Source organism: Amphibalanus amphitrite, unplaced genomic scaffold (assembly GCF_019059575.1).
Source record: "Amphibalanus amphitrite isolate SeventyFive unplaced genomic scaffold, NRLGWU_Aamphi_draft 000450F_arrow, whole genome shotgun sequence".
Lineage (NCBI taxonomy): Eukaryota > Metazoa > Arthropoda > Thecostraca > Balanomorpha > Balanidae > Amphibalanus > Amphibalanus amphitrite.
Window position 1 is genome coordinate 237,740 of NW_024881944.1, and position 17,650 is coordinate 255,389.

At 51.2% G+C, this 17,650-nt stretch overlaps 1 protein-coding gene across 3 annotated transcripts in view; it reads left to right on the top strand.

Annotated features, from left to right (window-relative positions):
* LOC122391698 (nephrin-like) overlaps nucleotides 1–14,001 on the top strand; it is an 88,286-nt gene extending 74,285 nt beyond the window's left edge. For 2 of the 3 annotated variants that reach the window (XM_043385882.1, XM_043385883.1), the window contains exons 11-19: nucleotides 3,153–3,284; nucleotides 4,021–4,185; nucleotides 5,685–5,856; nucleotides 7,850–7,992; nucleotides 9,066–9,199; nucleotides 10,373–10,472; nucleotides 11,079–11,248; nucleotides 11,663–11,809; nucleotides 12,572–14,001. In XM_043385882.1, coding sequence (XP_043241817.1) covers nucleotides 3,153–3,284; nucleotides 4,021–4,185; nucleotides 5,685–5,856; nucleotides 7,850–7,992; nucleotides 9,066–9,199; nucleotides 10,373–10,472; nucleotides 11,079–11,248; nucleotides 11,663–11,809; nucleotides 12,572–12,673 — 1,265 coding nt within the window. In that variant the 3' untranslated portion in view covers nucleotides 12,674–14,001. Of the gene's footprint in view, nucleotides 1–3,152; nucleotides 3,285–4,020; nucleotides 4,186–5,684; nucleotides 5,857–7,849; nucleotides 7,993–9,065; nucleotides 9,200–10,372; nucleotides 10,473–11,078; nucleotides 11,249–11,662; nucleotides 11,844–12,571 lie in introns of all 3 variants that reach the window. The other variant, XM_043385884.1, reaches the window with a different exon arrangement.
* Nucleotides 14,002–17,650: the final 3,649 nt, after the last annotated feature.

A 17,650-nucleotide genomic window follows, 5' to 3' on the forward strand; every position in this document is an offset into this window, starting at 1 on the left:
TCTTGTTGACTATTGTATATAGGACCAAGAGGACCATCACTCCTCAACCTACTACTCAGTCGTGCTTCGAACAAACGTTAACGATTCCTAACAAATACGATTTTCGATGTAGGGTAGGTATCTGTTTGAAATACGAGCGAGCCGTATGATGTGAAGCTCAGGCAATTAACTTATTATTGCGTTGTTCGATGGTTGCATAGCGATGTACAAATCGGCAGCTACTTGGTGACATCCGACATCCCATTATCGCATTATCTGCAACGCCATAGGCTTTAAATACAGGTGAATATTTCCTAACCTTATGTCAGTTATATGCCATCTGCCCGTCATATGCAGCTTATAAAAAAAGAAATATATCAGCGAACATATCAGCATTGTAGAAGCAATGCGCATTGAGCATTTATGACTCCTTAGTCATCATGTCGCTCTCTGGGCACTGTCAGCCAAGACGCTACGCACAACTCCGCCGGCTTTCGGCACCGCTCGACCGTCGCCCGTCCCCGCTCCCCGCCACAGCGAGAGTGACCGCGCGCCGGCCCGAAACCGCCGCAGGCCAAGACCACAGAGGCGGGGCTTAGCTGTGACGTCATAACGTATCACAGACTGACTGGTGATAGCCTCTACACACCGGATGAAAATCTTGCTCGAAATTTAACATTACGAGTCAATGACAAGTGCCTGAAATATTGAAATGGCGATAAAATATCTAAATTGTAAAAGTTTCGGCCTGTCTTGAAACGGCCATGTCCTGAGCTTGGTTGAAATTCCTTCACGCATTTAAAAGTAATCGCGAAAAATTAGGGTCTCAAGGGGTCTGGCGTTAACAGTAGTCGGGGTCGCGGTAAGTGGAAAAGGTGGTCTTGGCGAGTAGACCTTGCTCGTGTTTGGGAATTTTTGGAAAATAGGGTCGCAATCTCCTCGGGTTCACCTCTCTGGATGGCCTTGTGCGCCGTGATAAGGGTATGGTATTCAGCCATTGTTTTAGGTGCCATCCAGCCGAGTTGGTCCCGGAGATGGGAGACATGATCAAATTTACGGCGACCGAAAATGACTCTAGCGGCAAAGTTAAGAATTCTCTGAATGCGATCGAAGTTCTTTTGGCTACCATTACCGAATACGGAGAGACAGTACTGGATCCGTGACATGACGAGAGCCACCACTAGTGTCTTGGTGACACCGTCGGGGAGATAGTGGCGGACATGGGAGAGGCCAATTAGGAGACCCGTGCACCGGCGACTGAGCTCAGACACATGCGCGTCCCAGGACAGGGTGCCGTCGAAGATAACGCCCAGGTTGCCCACCTGCTTGCATGGCACTAGTTTGGTGTCGCGAAAAGAAACAGTGAAAGCAGGTATGCTTCTCAAATTTTGCCGACTGCCGAAAGCCATGAGCTGAGTTTTAGCAGTGTTTACTTTTAGAGCATTTGCACTGAACCAATGGTCGAGAGACGCCAGTGACGCTTCCAAGCGCGAGATGAGTCCTCTAAGGTCGTTTAAAGGGCCACTCACCAACAATTGAGTATCATCAGCGTACTGGAAGACTGTTGCATCCTCAGAATAAAGTGATAGATAGTGTCGACAGTCGAGTCGTCGCTCAATACCTCCGATTTCCGATCTCTTATCCCGTAGCTGGGTCATCAAAAATGCCGCCTAACCTACAACAATCAAGTCTAGCCGCTCCAGCTGTACTGTCATCTACTAAGGCTGCACGTCACTGAGCGCACTAGTATTCGGAATGCGTTAGGGTTCTCTAGCGATGACATGCTAGTATCCGCGCCCCACGCTGAATAGGAAAGGCTCCGGCGCAGCCGACAAACGAATACAATTGAAACCGACTGGCCGATGGGACGGCGACAGAAAATCTAATTGATATGTCAAGACGTATGCCAGCTATGTCGAGTTATGACAGGATGTGACTGTCATCGAGGAAACTTGGCGCGTCAGCTTAGGGCTAATATCCGATCACATTGATGCTGATCTCTATGCGATTATGCATTAGTGTGGTTTGTTCTTGGAATAAAACTCGCCGTTATTGAGGCTCAGCATACGCTTACAACGGATCGCGGTCAAGGCATGTTTCTGCGGATGCGAGATGTGTCTTCTACTCAAACGGACATGAATTTTGTTTTGATTATTTGTTTAAATAGGCGATTATTAGCACTAATGTTGTGATGACGTCAGCTGATGATGTTGCTATGGAGAATAGATTGCATTGACATCGAAGAAACACTGCCGGCCAAGCGACTGTCATACAAATGGTAACGGTACCTACATCCGCATGTTGCTTCAACAGATGCCAGGCAATAGCTAGAAAGCGACATTGGAAGAAAACATGCAGATGTCGTAAAACTAGAGATTGCAATATTTATTTGAAAGAGAGGGCCTGCACATGGTGCACGTATTTGATTACATAAGAATAAGCGCAGTGATGCTATCTGGAATAGGTATTGCATACTTGGCTACATATGAGAGTGCTTACAAATAAGCAAGCGCCTTCAAATATATGTCGTCAAACCTATCGAACAAAAATTCCACACCATTCTACGAACATGTATGTTCTATGCAAAACTTATATCTCTATGCAAAACCAGTACCTATACATCGCAACATCGCAGCAGCTCTGCAAGTGGGCTTGTGTTTACGTTTTTTTTTCCTCCCACGATGAGAAGATGTTCTGGCTTCATGATCCGAGAAGCCAGAACATCGGAGTATAGCAGATCCGACGTGGGCGATCCGATAATGCTTAATTCCACCTTCGCACTAACAACTCGCTTGAACGGAGAAAAACATCAATCAACAAGCTGAAAATGACAAATGTGCCGGCAAAAATTGTTGCAACTTGAATAGCCTATTGTCTGCAACATTTGTGCTTTTCGAACATGACATCAGCTACGGGACGATGATGTCATTTATCTCTGCAAGTCCGTTTATCAAAAATGTCATCAGCTGGCCGACTAGCTACTGATCTGTGCAGTTCTCATAAATTTGTTCCTAGATGTAGCCAATGTTGTCATTTATCGATTGCAGAATGCAATCAACAATCGTCTCCGCCACATATCGCTCAATACATGTATGTCCGATCAAAGCCTAAACCCTAATGCGCTGTATTGCACAATGCACATGAGCTAACCCCACGTGACTTCTCTCCCTCAGACGCCCCTGCCTGTCAGCCGGACCACGTGACTCACTACCCGGTCTCCCGCGGCGAGACGGTCAATATCACGTGTCGTGTGACGTCAGAACCGGCCCCGTTTCGGTTCGTTTGGGCGTTCAACACCTCAACAGGTGGGTTCGGTCCGTCGGGGCACTGTCTTTATTGGACCCCTCCGCTCGTCCCGTTCCGCTCCGCCGAATGTTTTGAGGAAGGTCTCTCAAGGAGAGTACAGATAGAGCCGGCAGAATGGGGCGACAGATCAGAAGAAGAATGAGTCAGCCCGCCGAAGGACGCGGGATCCAGGCGGGATCGACCCGTCCGGCCGGGATAATTCGCGGCCCTGTAATTTGCTAGATGGGCCATTGGACATGAGCCAGTTCGTGTATTGCAATTAGAGGCGGTCTCTAGACGAGGGGAATGAATTGGTCGGGGAGGAGAGAGAGAGGGGGGCTGGGGTTTATTATGGAGCTGACGCGGTGCGGACAGACCTCGCCCACTTTCACTGCTGTTTTATGTTGTAGTTAGTTAGCTTAGCTGTCTGCAGTAACTAACTAGAGCGCTATTTTCTTATTATCAAGATGAATGACAAAAACCTTGCCCTTTTACGACGGCCAGAGCAGCTCTTCTGATGCCAATCTGCCTATACTTCAGCAGACCCTGTGTGACAACGGACTATACCACCCACCATCCCCTTACCACCCCCTTCAAGGTCAACCTAACTCCCACCCGCTCTCGAAGACCTGGCCCCTCCCGCACACACTGACCCATCCCCGTCTCACCTACGTAAGACGGGACGTCAGCCTGTTTCCCGTTAGACTCCGACCTGCCCATGGCATTCACCCTCTGACGACCTGTCTCCGCTTTTAGGTAGCATGATTGACATCCCAGAGTCGAGCTGGTCGAGCGACGGTCACTGGAGTGTATGTCGCTACACTCCGCGCACGCGGCTGGACTACGGCCAGCTGCTGTGCTGGGCGGAGAACGACCTGGCCATGCAGAGTCGGCCGTGCGTCTTTAACATCACGCCAGCAGGTCAGTGAGGTCACGGAGGTCAGAGAGGTCACGGAGGTCAGAGATGTCGCAACCAGAGGTTAGGTTGTCATGCATGCCCAGATGGGTCACACTCACAGAGCTCAAAGAGGTCACGTACGCAGGTCACGTCGCAGGTCGTGACCACACTACATGTCAGAGAGGTCACGAAGGTCAGAGAGGTCACACCACAGGTCAGAGGTCAGAGGGTCGCGCATCTCAGGTCACGGAGGTCAGAGGTTACACCCAAATGTTAGGGGTCCCGCAGGTCAGAGGTCACACCAGCAAGTCAGAGAGGTCACGGAGGCCAGAGTGGTCACGGAGGTCACCTCCGACCTGCGAGGTCACACTCGCAGGCCAGAGGTCATAACCGCAGATCAGATACCAGATCAGATACCATATCCGCAGCGTGGTTACAAAGGTCATGTATGGGTAGTTCAGTCACGTTCTAGGTCAAAGAGGTTACATATACCTCACCAAGGCCACCTTAGTTCAGAGTCATAGCCCACAAGACAGCAATACCGGCGGGTCATGGAGGTCGAGTCCGTAGATCTGACTGTTAAATCCCGCAGTTATTAATGCAATCAATGTTCCGGAAGCAGAGTTCCCAATTACAATGTTTCTTGTGCCATGAGATCAAAACACCGTACCAGCAATGAGAATTCCATTTCGATGGCATTGCATGCAATCACCCCTTCTCCCCAGTAATGGCGGTCGCCGGGTACGTTTTCCTGCGCAGTTTTCTGCCGAGAAATGCGGTTGGCTGCTTTCTCTGGGGAGCTGGCCGGGCTCTAATTGAAGTCCGGTCGGTACCCGCAGATGGCACGCCCTGTGACCGCTGCTGTCACGCTCGGGCGAGTGGCCAAACAAATGGACCCCACCCGCCGACCGGGGCCCTACCCACTACCCAGACTCCAATCGAAGGAGCGAATGCGTGACCTAGTCCTGAGTGCTCGCCATTATTCGCAAACAAAGTGTGCATTATGCAGATGTGAAATTCGTGTGCCGTTGAGAATTCAGAGTTTACGCTGGCGCAACGCTAACTCTAAATGGTTTAATTCAAGGTGAATGTGCTACAAAACAGTGTAATGTGTTAATGGAGTGCCATTTGTTATTGTTCTGAGTTGTTCGACAATCGATCTGACCTATCTCGCACATTAACATCTACAATATGGGAATAATTGCATCGACATTTACATCACCTTCTTGTTAAATTATTTTATCAGTTACATACATATGTACATGGTGAAATATTTAAGGTGAGCTGTTCCCTGCGATATGTTACCTTTTTTCCTATTTGAGCATTGCTACGTAAGGATCATTTTTATTTTGAGTCGCTTTTTAGTCTTAACAAAGTCCTCTTCCCTGCTCCCCTGCCCCTCGTCTCACCGAACAATGAACAGTGAGCCGCGCCTTCAAAGCTCCCTGGAACCTGATCCACTCATTTCCCACTAACCCATCTCCCTCCCCTAACCTCACAACTCCCCATGTCTCGCCCACAGAGCGTCCGGAGGGTCTGAGCAACTGTTCGGTCGTGAACAGCACATCTCAGAGCCTGCAGGTCCACTGTGCGCCCGGCAAAGATGGCGGTCTGCGGCAGACCTTCTCACTGGAGGTACAGGATGCCGTCACGGAGGAACGAGTCACCGGCGTCAGCGACTCCGACCGGCCCAGGTACGGATGTGGTTATGTTGTTGTTGCTGCTGCTGTTGCTGCTCCTGTTGTTGTTATTGGATAGGGCGTCGCTCCATGGCAGACTCAAGACTGTGATGATGGTCTGAGTCCACTATCACATCACTTGTTTTCAGTCATTGGTTAACATAACTAGGTACTTGGTTCATTGACGCCTGAGAAGGCATTTAACCACCTTGCCCACGCAGTGATTAACCCGCGAGTTGCTGGGGGGGGGGGCGTTAAACGCCCCCACTTTTTTCGCCGGGACATAGCACAAAAACGGCGCGCCGCAGGCGCGCCAAATTTTGGGTACCTGTAGGGAATTGATTGAAGTTTATTGTGACAAAGTTTCAAAAAAATCGGTCGGAAAATTTTTGAGATATCGAGGTTTTAGTGACGTCATGATTTCTGAGTTTTCGACCAAAAACGGCATATGTTCAAAAAATCATATAAAATCACAGAATAGACATATAGACATGCCGTAAACGCTATTAGACTGCCAATACCATGGAGAATCAAATGGCTATCTTCGATTATTGATTATCGTTCCGCATTTTCCAAAATCTTGAACTGAATCTTGGCAATTTCTCGTGACTACTTCACGACCATGATACATGAATTTCTTAAATTGAACTTTTTTAGCCAAACACGTACACATATGATAAAATGAATGTCACCATCGTGTTCTACGCCCCAAATTACCCATAAAACATGTGTCACAGGCTGCGAATATCAGTGTTTATTTTCGGGGATATGTGCCTGCCCGGTTGACCTGACCTTGACCCTGACCTATGCTTGACTGACCCCTGCATGGAGCTGACACTCTTGTAGGCCTTATATGATGGATTGTGCACCGTTTTGACAGAGTTTATGACGAGAGGCGCCCATTGCGAAGTCCTGAAGTCCATGCTACTGAAAACCCGATTTCAGGTGTTTGACCTGACCTTGACCTGACCTGTGACCTCAAAATTCAACTTTAAAGTACTCATCTGAAGCGTCTCGTCGCGTTCTTTCGTTTGCCGCCTCGTGCGTTTCGCTGCGCCTATTGGTTCTCGAGTTATCGGCTGGGGGCGTTTAACGCCCCCCCCCCCCAGCAGACGGTGGGTGGCGAAATACCCCAGCAACTGCCGGGTTAAGTGACCATAATGGCGTGTCGGTGTGTTTCAACCACAAAGGCGAGATTAATGGCACGCATGCCGCTGCCGCTGCCGCTGAATAGACTGGCGGTATCGCCTGGTGTTCTCCTAGCTTCATACACCCTTCCCTTGTCTGGTGAATGCGTGGGTAGAGCAGAATTACCGTGTAACACCAGCAAACAGTAGCTTGTTAGGCGACTATTGTGGTATGCATAACAGACATACGCCTTTTGTCTCTATAACGATGCGCGCCTAGGCTGCAATCAGGGGTGATTAATGGGCGTCTTTATTTCATCGTTTTCAGCGACACAGCTTGTACGAGTGAAACGCTTGTTATTTACCCCGGAATACAAGATATGTGAGATATGGGGAGACAAACAAATGTTTAGCATGCCTTAGTCCACACTTCATTGCCCGGCTCGTTATTGTTGTCTATTAGCTCTTCGCAGTAGCCTGATTGTCAGACTGCTTGAGTGACCGATAATTACCTCAATAATTAGGTCTTGTTACGGTTACACTCACAATGCCTACATCTAACAGCCATACAATTCAAGAATGGTAAAATGTGCGATCATTTGACAGCTAATGATCTCAGTCTTTCCTAATACACAGTAGGATTTCCACGGAAATTTATATCCGATCCCCCCCCCCCCCTCTTTACAATGCGTTGTGGTGCTGCAGTGATTTCTGACGGACGGGAAAGCCTTACGTTTCACTTCTAAATGACGTTATGCCTCGTTTTCCCAGCGCCCGGCAGACTGTGCGCAGCGTATCAATCAACTCCCCACTGACCTCTCGCCTCTCGATGAAGGCGTTTTATATTTCCGCGTGTCTCTGACGGGGGCTGTTTGTTTCAGCTTCTCTCTGACGGGACTGAAGCCGGGCTCTCGGTACCGCCTTACTGTGTTCGCGTCTAACGCCAAGGGCCGCTCGGATCGGTACATCTCCTACGCACAGACGCCGGAGGAAGTGGCGCAGGGGATCACTGCTCCTGACACAGGTATGGGTCGGACCTGGGGTGTCCCGGGATGGGCCCCAGGGCACAGAGAGCGGGGGGGGGCAGAGAGCGAAGGGAGGGTTGATCGCCAAGAGGCCCGACGGGCAGACCGGCCTGTCAGGCCTCTCAGGGCTGGGTCAGATGTGTCGGCCGGGCCGGCCCGGCCTGTTAGGACTCTCAGGGCTGGGTCAGAGCCGGTCCGGCCCGTCAAGACTCTCAGGGCTGGGTCAGAGGTGTCGGGCGGGCCGGCCCGGCCTGTTAAAACTCTCAGGGCCGGGTCAGAGGTGTTACTGTTGGCGCCACTGTGGCAGCCGAGCCAGGATGTTTTGCCCATCGTATCGTCTGCGAACGCCAACCAGATGGGAGTCATGAGCCATCATTTACGGCGCTGCGATGGCTCAGCATCGGCCAACACCTGCAGTACCCATTACTGCCAGTAATAGCTATCACGAACTAGTAACGATGAATAATACGTACGATGGTATCGGTATTCACCGGACAGATGAGCAGCCGCCAACAGTGCAATACGTGCGGTGGTTTGTTATGGACATCGTTAAACAGTTTGTTGCTGGTGCGATGACGATAGCGTGACTTCTGTATGTTCACTAAATCAATCGGGAGCTGTCAATAGTAGCACAATCGGTTTCAATGGTAGATTATGTGGTGATTCACGTCAAAATAGCCGATACTAAGACGTCGATCACCAGACAAAGAGTATAACCAGTAAAATAATACGGCACCTGGGCTCGGACCACCGCTTAAGTCCGAGCGGTGGTCCTACATGATGTATGATGGCGATGTATGTGGCGGTGGTCCTCCTGTATGATGAAGCTATGATGCGAAGGATCTGAGCTCCAAGAGATCCAAGAGATTCACATCCACATCAAAGAAATCAAACCAATTTGAGCTCAGCTCAGACATATCCTTTGAGAGGTCTGGATTCGCATGCGATAGATCCTAATGCAGCTAACCTTCCGCCCACCTCCTCCAATACTTCTGTGTGTCGTGTACCTTCCCGGTTCAGTTAGCCCATCACGTCTACTTTCTCTAACCCTGTATTCTCCGCTCCGTTATAGCCGACCCGGAGGAGCAGTCCGGGTTCCGGATGACGCCCATCCTGGGTATCCTGATCGGCATCGTTGGCGTGCTCGTGCTCAGTGCCATCGTCATCGTGGTCGTCATCCGCACGTGCACCGGCTCGCGGCGAAAGGTGAGAATGGGAGTGACGGATGACGATGACGGCGAGTGCACTACATTCAGTAGAGACAGGCGGTCAGGGTAGGGTAGGACAGGCTGTAAAAGTGAGCTTTCGTGAACATTGAGACATACCGTCTTGCTTATCCTTTCATTGGCTGAGGCATGAGCTGAGATTTTACGACGGAGCGATATGATCGTTGCAGTCACGAGATCTAGAATATGTATAGCAGGCAAACAAACGTAAATATGTGAAGGTACGGAAGTATGGCATGCTAGCGCACTGTGTCTGTCCATTTTGCGCATTGTCTCTCGCTGGCACACCGCCGCGCCGGCCCGGTCCGGTACGGCCGTTCCCCATGGAACCGGGTAAATTAGGCCAGCCCCCAACTGCGGCCGGAATGGACCCGCCTCCTGCACTACCCCTCACCCCCACCGCTGCCCGCCCTCATCAGCTAACGTGATTCTGCTGTCGGCGCGCGCCCCTCCCCATCCCCGGGGCCTCGTTTGGGAGGTGCGCCTTCTGCCCGCTGACGAAGCTCCCTTCCGTGGCCCCGTGCGAAATTGGTCACCGAGCTGGGGTCTCCGGAGAGCCATCAGAGCGGGACCGCAGCCGCCGTGGGCGCTGGAGTAATAGTGACCGGATTGGGAGAATGGGGGAGATGAGCTCGTTTGTCCCAGGTCATGGTATGGTGGATTGGTGGAAGCTGTGTCATTAAATTCGTGGGGGATAGAAAACGGTCGTGGTGACCAAAAAGAGCAGCTGTCTGCTATTTTCAGCCTAAGTTAACGTTATATCAACTTGCTCGCCAGAGCTGAAATCCATGAACGTTTGCAAAAGCATGAGCGAGGATTACAAAGTCCTGTGAGAGTTGCGCATGCTGTAGGACGTAGGTATTATTTTACTGATGGTTTGTGCTCTGACAATCAGGCTACCAAATCAGAGTGTGAAGTCCGACAATCAGGTTATGAGTTTGTAAATAAAATAGGTATATAGAAAATCCAGAAGCCTGATTTTGTTGAAAGCTTCTGCCTTTTCTGATGTGTAATGCAATTTGCGATCAAAATATCCGACACCCATCCTGAGTGGCTTATCATCGGCTTATCATGCTTCAGCCTACTGAGTCCAGCGTCTTGGAAGAAGCCCTATCGCTCCACCACGTGGCTCACAAATACCCTATCTTTCCAGAAGAGTTGCCCGTCGGTAACTCAGCTCAACACCGGTCTGAGCGGCTCACAGAGCTTGGATCTCAAGGAGAAACAGCAAAATCCCGACATCGTCCCTACCGGTGAGTTCACGGGGCACGGGAGAATCGGAGGGGGAGGGGAGAACAAGATCCTCAGCTCCGTCGATCGGTCGAGTCTCGTGCCGCCATCCGGAGGTCGTGACGTGATCTCGGCATTTCGGGCCGCTCGTCCGCGAGCGCTCTACGACTTGGTGACATGATTTACGGGATTGGGTCCATTGTGCGGCGCGCGGAGCCACCCGACCGGCCGAAAAGCCTCCGGCGCCGTGAAGTCCCGTGCATGCAGAGCGACCCAGAGTGGCCGGCTCCTGAAATTGGCTCGCCGAGAAACCTGAGTTGGGTGAGAGAGGTCGCGGCCGGAAATCGCACGCTGGAATTACAGTGGCCCAGACGAGCAGGGCTAATGGCCCGCGGCAAATGAAATGCTTTAAAGAAAATGAAAAAATGCAATCTCCTAGACATCGAGAATGAGGCACGTTTGAACAGTTATTTTGTGCTCTTCTCACCTACATTCGAAGTCCACTAGATTAAAAACAAATTCACTGCGAACATAAGTTACTCTTAATGGCAACAATAAGCGTTCTACACACACTTAACGGCATCCCTTTAGGCCCATTTAACCTGACAACGACCGTTTGCTATTTTCAGAGTTCATGGATCCCGAGGAGAAGCACATGATCGAGCGCCTTAGTAACCCGACGCCTCGCACGCTGCGCTCGCAGTCGCGTGGATACTCCAGCGGTTATCACTCTCCGTGCAGCACCCTCGGCAGCCTAAAGAGCCAGCCGCAGTACACTCGCCGACCTCCGGATGATATGGTGAGTAAAACTGTGAGATAAGAGACAAGAACGGTGGTGAGATTAGAGTGGTAAGCTAAGAGGAGAGCTGTGAGAGTGAAGTCTTCACACAGCAGGCTCCGCCACGCGTGTCCGTGAAATTGGTGTTTATGCTGACCAGACTCGCACGTTTCGAGCTGACCGTGGTGATAATTTCACTGGCAATGATCTTGAGGTGTCTGCGGCGCATGAAATATCACCTAAACTACGAGATGTATGGACACTTCCCGGCATAAACATTGTACGCTCTACCGCGTTGAGTGCGCAGCCCGCGGACGCTATAAGCCATGGACGGCTGCTCCGAACGGTCGTTACGCCACGCCTGTCCCATGCTATGAGAAACGGTCCGTTTTAACACTATTCGCTGCCACTGACTCGCTGATACCAACATTACAGCAACTACGGGGAGACGCGCAGTACACATCCGTGCCATGCCTGACGCAGAAACTGGCCAACTGCGGCCAGCCCGGCGCACTGCCGGCCATGCCGGCGCACGATGAAATCTCGCCGTTTCTGCCCCACCTGGAGCACCGGGAGAGCTCGGTATAAGTGATGCCTGCCACCAGCATGCTAGGAGGTAGAGTAGAGCGCCCTCACGCCCCGCTCAAAACTGCGTGCTGACGGAGTGTAACGGGTTTCATTTGCATGACGTGTGGTCTGAGTGTGATAAATGGGAGATGTGGATGGATGCGCTGTTTCTCATGCCCACTACAGATCTCATGAGCGGTCAGCGGGCGATGAGTGAGCTGTTTTCTGAGTGGAATGCGTGTGGTGTGCGTATGTGTGTGTGTGTGTCTCGTGAATGCGTATGTGCGCCTTCTGGGCAATGAGACTTGCTGCTTGATCTTACTTCTTACTCATGCTAGATCGCGGCAAGTTAACATTTAATGCAAAATGTTTATCATTGAGAAGTATTGCACCTCTTTCTCTCTCAATGTAATCGTTAAGCACCGGATATCTTGCCAGTATCCAGCTTTTAAATTTATATACGGTTTCCACTCTATACTTACTGATTCAAGCGACTTTAAAAGCGAGCATGGCGTTATGACTAAGTAATCATAAGTAGGAGAGCATGTAGGTAATCAGCTTTGCATTTATAAGACTATCAGCTTACGATTACAATGTTGCGTTTAAGTTTCTTGAACATATTACCCTTATATGAAAGCTAGGCCTAAAAAGTCACACCATATTTAGTTGGATCCATTTGTTTAGTTGTGTACATACAGTGCCATTCGTTTTAACCTCGCGATACGATACCCGACCCGTGGGCTGTGGCTGACCTGACCGGTGCCTGTTCCGTTCCAGGACTCTTCGGACATGGAGACCTTTATGAGCCGAACGTCCTGTTCCGCCAGCCAGGAGACGGTCATCAATATGGCGGAGGCGCGCCTCTCGACTCAGTTCTGAAAAAGAGAACCGAGAGCACCACCACCCACCCCTGGCTCTCCTGGAGTTCAAACAATAGACCCACTTCCGGAGGAACTCCAGCCGTTCGAGCACTCTTGACACAGCGCCCTTCCGCGGACCGATCTGAACAGTCTGCGTGTCACGTGGCGAGCATACGCGTATTTATTGCCTCTTCAGTGCGTCCAGAAGTGGCTCAACTCGCTGTATTGTAAGAGCTTGTGGCAAGCTGTGCGCGGCCCCGAGAGGCATTATTCGAGCAATTGACTTGGTGAAGAACCTAGTGCGCGGTTCAGAAACTGTGGTTCAGCTCCCTGGTTTATCCGTGATGGCATTGCGGAGTTCATTTCCGAACAGTTGGCTGAACAAACACAAAGATCTCCGCTCTTACCGCAAAAGTATCAAGCCTGCAGCGTCGTTCTGTGCCGTCTTTTTCCACTCTCTTCGGACACACGTTCTCACTAGTCACTCGGCCGGGCAGTGGTCGATCGGCGAGCGATCAATTATAAACTGAGCGCCTCTGTGTGGAGTCAGCACCTCTGAACTCAGCGGGAGCCGAACTAAAAGGTCCACGCGGACTTCGGGTGTATCTCTCACCCGTCAAAAGAGGTGTCACGGGAGAGCGCGAGGAGGAACTGAAAACGACTGAGGTGGCATTTCAGAAAGAAGGACCTTTAGGAGTGATCGGACCCGCACCTCCCACTAGAGTGGGAATTATGGAATAGTGACGGTGATGGCTTCGAGAGAGTAGTCAATGGCCGTTCCTCAAAGTGGTGAGGATAGTGCTGATGGCATGGACCGCCTTTATTGTGACTGGGTTTACTCCCCAGGTTCGTTTACTGTTCGACCGGACCAATCGAGCTTCTATATCGTAACGTGCAATGACCGTGAACCGGCGCGCAGCTGTGTTGCGCGCGGCAGCGGGCCAAGGAAAGCAATCTCCCGCGCTAATGTCTGCAGATTACCTCTATCTGCCCCGTATTTGACCAGTACAAGCCGGATACTGTTGTGTATGCTGGGCGGACCATGTCGCCCGAAATCGCTGTGTATGTGTAGCTACAGTGCAGTGTTTATATGGTATCTTTGTTCGATGTCGCCGTCTCGCGTGTGCGTGAGTTCCTGGGGCACCCGTGCCCGTGCCAAAGACCTCGGGTGGCCACGGGCCATCGGGCGGGCAGTCCAACTCAGTGTGACCGACTCTGCGCAGGCCGGCCGGGGACTGATAGATGTGCAAACTGTGATAACCGATGTTGGCGCCGAGACATTGAGCTGCCCCATGTGCACGATGTGTTTGTAAATAAACTGAATGTATGTATCTACTAGTCAGCACAGTTTGTCATTTTTGTTTCTAAATAATCACGTTGCGCAGTGCTCATGAATTATGATGGACAGAGTTTCTAGGAAACCGTAATATGACACGCCGTCTGGCATGGTATTCAAGCCCTGGATTCCACACTTATATAGCTATAACCGCCCAACACGTGATGCTTCCCACGACGCTTAAAAATACATTCACAGTGGCAGAAATCCCTCATCAGCGCATAGACAGCAGATTATGGCTGCTTTCAGCCCATGATGCATCTAACGTCATCAACCGCACACGGCTCTAAATCTAATTCAACACGTATAGCTAGACGCCTTACAACAGATACGCTTCCATGAAAAGCTGAGCGCATCTCTTGCGTCATCTGAAGCCTTACATCAATGCACAGGACTTTATCCTGCCCACACGACCGTCTTTGGCGGATCGTCCTACGTCGTCTCGCTCCCGTGACCCGTCGGGGGGAGGGGGGGGGGGGGGCTTCGTGTCGCCGACGATGACCCGACTGGCAGTGTCGATTTCGTCGAGCGCTCCCCCGGCTCGTCTGCACACCAGTGTGACGACCGACGTGTCAACTTGGCCACGAGCGGGCCGGCATTCGAACCGCGGACCCGGCTGAAGCTGTCGACTTTTCCCGATCTCTCCCATTTCGCCGGCGGCACGTTATGGAGGCCAATGTCGTAAAGCGGGCCTGTGCCATACGGCGCCGATCACAACGGCCGGGAATTCATGGCAACAATCGGCTCTGTGGCAGATCGTGCGTCGGTCTGTCAGAATTACAATGACACGAGCGCAACAGGAGCGAAACGATTCGAGGTTTTCGTGGAGGTGATGGGCCGCGCGAGTTCTGAATTGCTATAGATAAAGGGGGACTTGGTAAGGATCGTGTCCTGGTGTCTATCGCCAGTCAATGAATGTGGTCGAATGAGCAAATTACCGACGGCATCCTCATGATACCTATTAGCCCTACCACTTATGAGGAACACGAACCATAACAACGTTTTCTATTTCCAGGAAGACATCCCCAGGGAGACTCAGACTGCGCGTGCGGTCCTTCCAAGAACTGATGTGCTTGTGACGGACGGGTGGGTGTATTGAGTTACCGTCGCATAGGCTCTCTGTCCACCGGTAATAGGGGTACTACCGGTGCCAAGGCCGTATATATAGTACGACCTCATGTTCCTTTTGTGACATTAAGGTGGCTAATGCGGTGTGATTGGGATTGATAGTCGGTGTGATAGTCCAGTCGGAAGATATTGAGCCGCGTGAATGTGTCGTTGGTTCTAGCATTTAATTAATTTTGAAAATTTGTTCTGGAAATAGCGCAGCATTTAGCGTCGATGGACACGTGCACAGACCACCTATGAAGTCAGACCAGCCAAAGCGGCAATCGTCGGCTTTTTCTACCCAGATCATTGCTTATTGCATACTGATGTCGGATGTTCAAAGATGCGCCAGTGAACTAACCAAACTGGGCAACATAAGTGTCTCGATAAAATAACACAAACTGGGCGCCTCGCGTACGAATTAACCAAACACCGTGCCTCAGCTGCCGTCCTGAGCGTCCTAAAGTTAACGACAGGCAGGCTGCAGGATAGGGTCCCTTTACAACCCTGCGCTCGTGCCCGTGCTGGGCCGGGCTGCCATAGAGGCGAACACAACTGGATAGCGAGCGACCATCTGGCCATAAACAAGCGTGTCACATCACGTTTATCCGTGACAACATTGGCCACCGCTGTAAACGTCCGAGGCGGCTGATTTGATCTCCAGGGCGCACGTCAACAGCCGACGGAGACACATCGGTATCGGAAAGGCAGGCTCAGTGAATTAAACAATGTCTAAGGGCTGACTGACCTAAAAGAAATAAAGTGGATTCTGAACGCTAAAAGCAGTCGAGTCGAGTGGCGCGATCCTCTTTTCATACTGAGGCCTGCCGATCCTCACTATTGATAATTCATCTCCCCCTCCGGACTGGCGGTCATCCCACCCATACAAACGGGGCGAGGGCAGCTTCTTTTACAGGAACACACCCATTCGGGGTGATTATTTGAGCGGTTGGGTGGTCTGTCCGATCAGGGCACTCCCATCCCAACGGAATGAACTCAGTCGCTGCGGTGCAACGGTCGGATCAGCTCAAAGGCAGAAGACTGAGCTAATCTGGTCAGTTTGTATGTTATTATGTACCCCGCTTCTTCCCCTTGCAGAGAATATACAAAGTGCGGGGAACCATGCAGCCACCACCTGAATCATGAATACAAACTCCAAACACAAAGTTGAGAACATGCCGGATGCCATGCCAGACCTTCAGCTGCCTGACCGAGGGCAACGCATCCCGTAACCCTGCAAGGTCACGCGAAATATTTCACCAGCTCCCCCGCAATAAATTGTCTTCATTGGCGCATGGCAAACCACGGTGCTGAGGGCCGGTGGCCGCAGCGCCACATGGCCAGACCACTGCCAGATGCTAGCAGATAAACGGCACGGAATGTGGAGGAATTTATGTCCGGAACTTGCCTGGTGAGAGGCGAGCGAACTCCCAGCTGATCGACACTGGCAGAGGCAGAACGGTGACGTGTCAAAAGTTGAGCGTGGTTGGCAAGGTCGCCGAAATAGGTGCGGGCAGTCAACGGGACCTTATGAGGGTTTTGCTGGATAGCCTGGATACATGCAACTGGAGAGCTGGTTACTGAGCTAACTGCCATTAGTCGCCGCCGCAGATGAATAGGTATGTGGTCTAGAGCGTAAATACGCTGAATGGGGAGGTGATGGAAGACACGTATCCCGGTCCGCAAAATAAGGCAATCATTCGACAGAAATAGAGTCAATTGTGAGACGAATCGGATTGGATTGCAACAACTTCGCTATTTTTGAAAGCTTCCTGAAATGATATTTATACTCACAAAAATCATTCCAGTCGCTATGGTCGCTTAGCTGCGTGCGTCCTTTCTCTGTACTAGCAGATAAATGCGCATCGGTTGCTGCCGGCCGATCCAGACCCATTAATCACACATTGGTCAAGAGCAGGTCAATTGGAAGTGGTCGCTTTCCGGGAGGCCGCTGCCGTAAATTGTTCTCAGTTCCGAAGATATCGACACGAGGCGGAGCCGGGCGCGGTGAAACGCCGGTGAATGGGGTTCGAACGGCGCCTGCGGACCGTGTTCCGGCTCACCGCAGCGGTGAACACGAAGATACGGCGGTCAGGGGGTCGACGGGTGCGGCGGAGGCGGCGGAAGGTCGGTCGGAGAGCTGGCCGGTGATGGTCAAGGAGAATTGTCCGGCGAGAGAGTCAGGAGAGTCCGATGAATTGAAGATAGGCATAAGGAAAAGGTACTTGAATGTTAACGAGGCACAACAGGGGCCCTGTTCGGTCGCTGTTTTTATATCAGCGTGCTGTCGGTTTTCCCCATATAAGGAAGTTATTGCTGGCGCGGCTTGGCCTCTCATTGGTCTAACGAATAGACCACTTGAATTCGACCAATGAGGAGCCAGGAAGTAGCATCATGGTCGCAGCCTGCTGATAAATAAACGGGGGCGAACAGAGCTATGGATTCCCACTCTTTATGTCGTTTGAAAACAGAGGAAATATTTCATAGCTCAAAACCGGGAGGAAGGACGCCGCCACTTTAGTTAAAACGATGCTCCCACATCTTATCTCATGT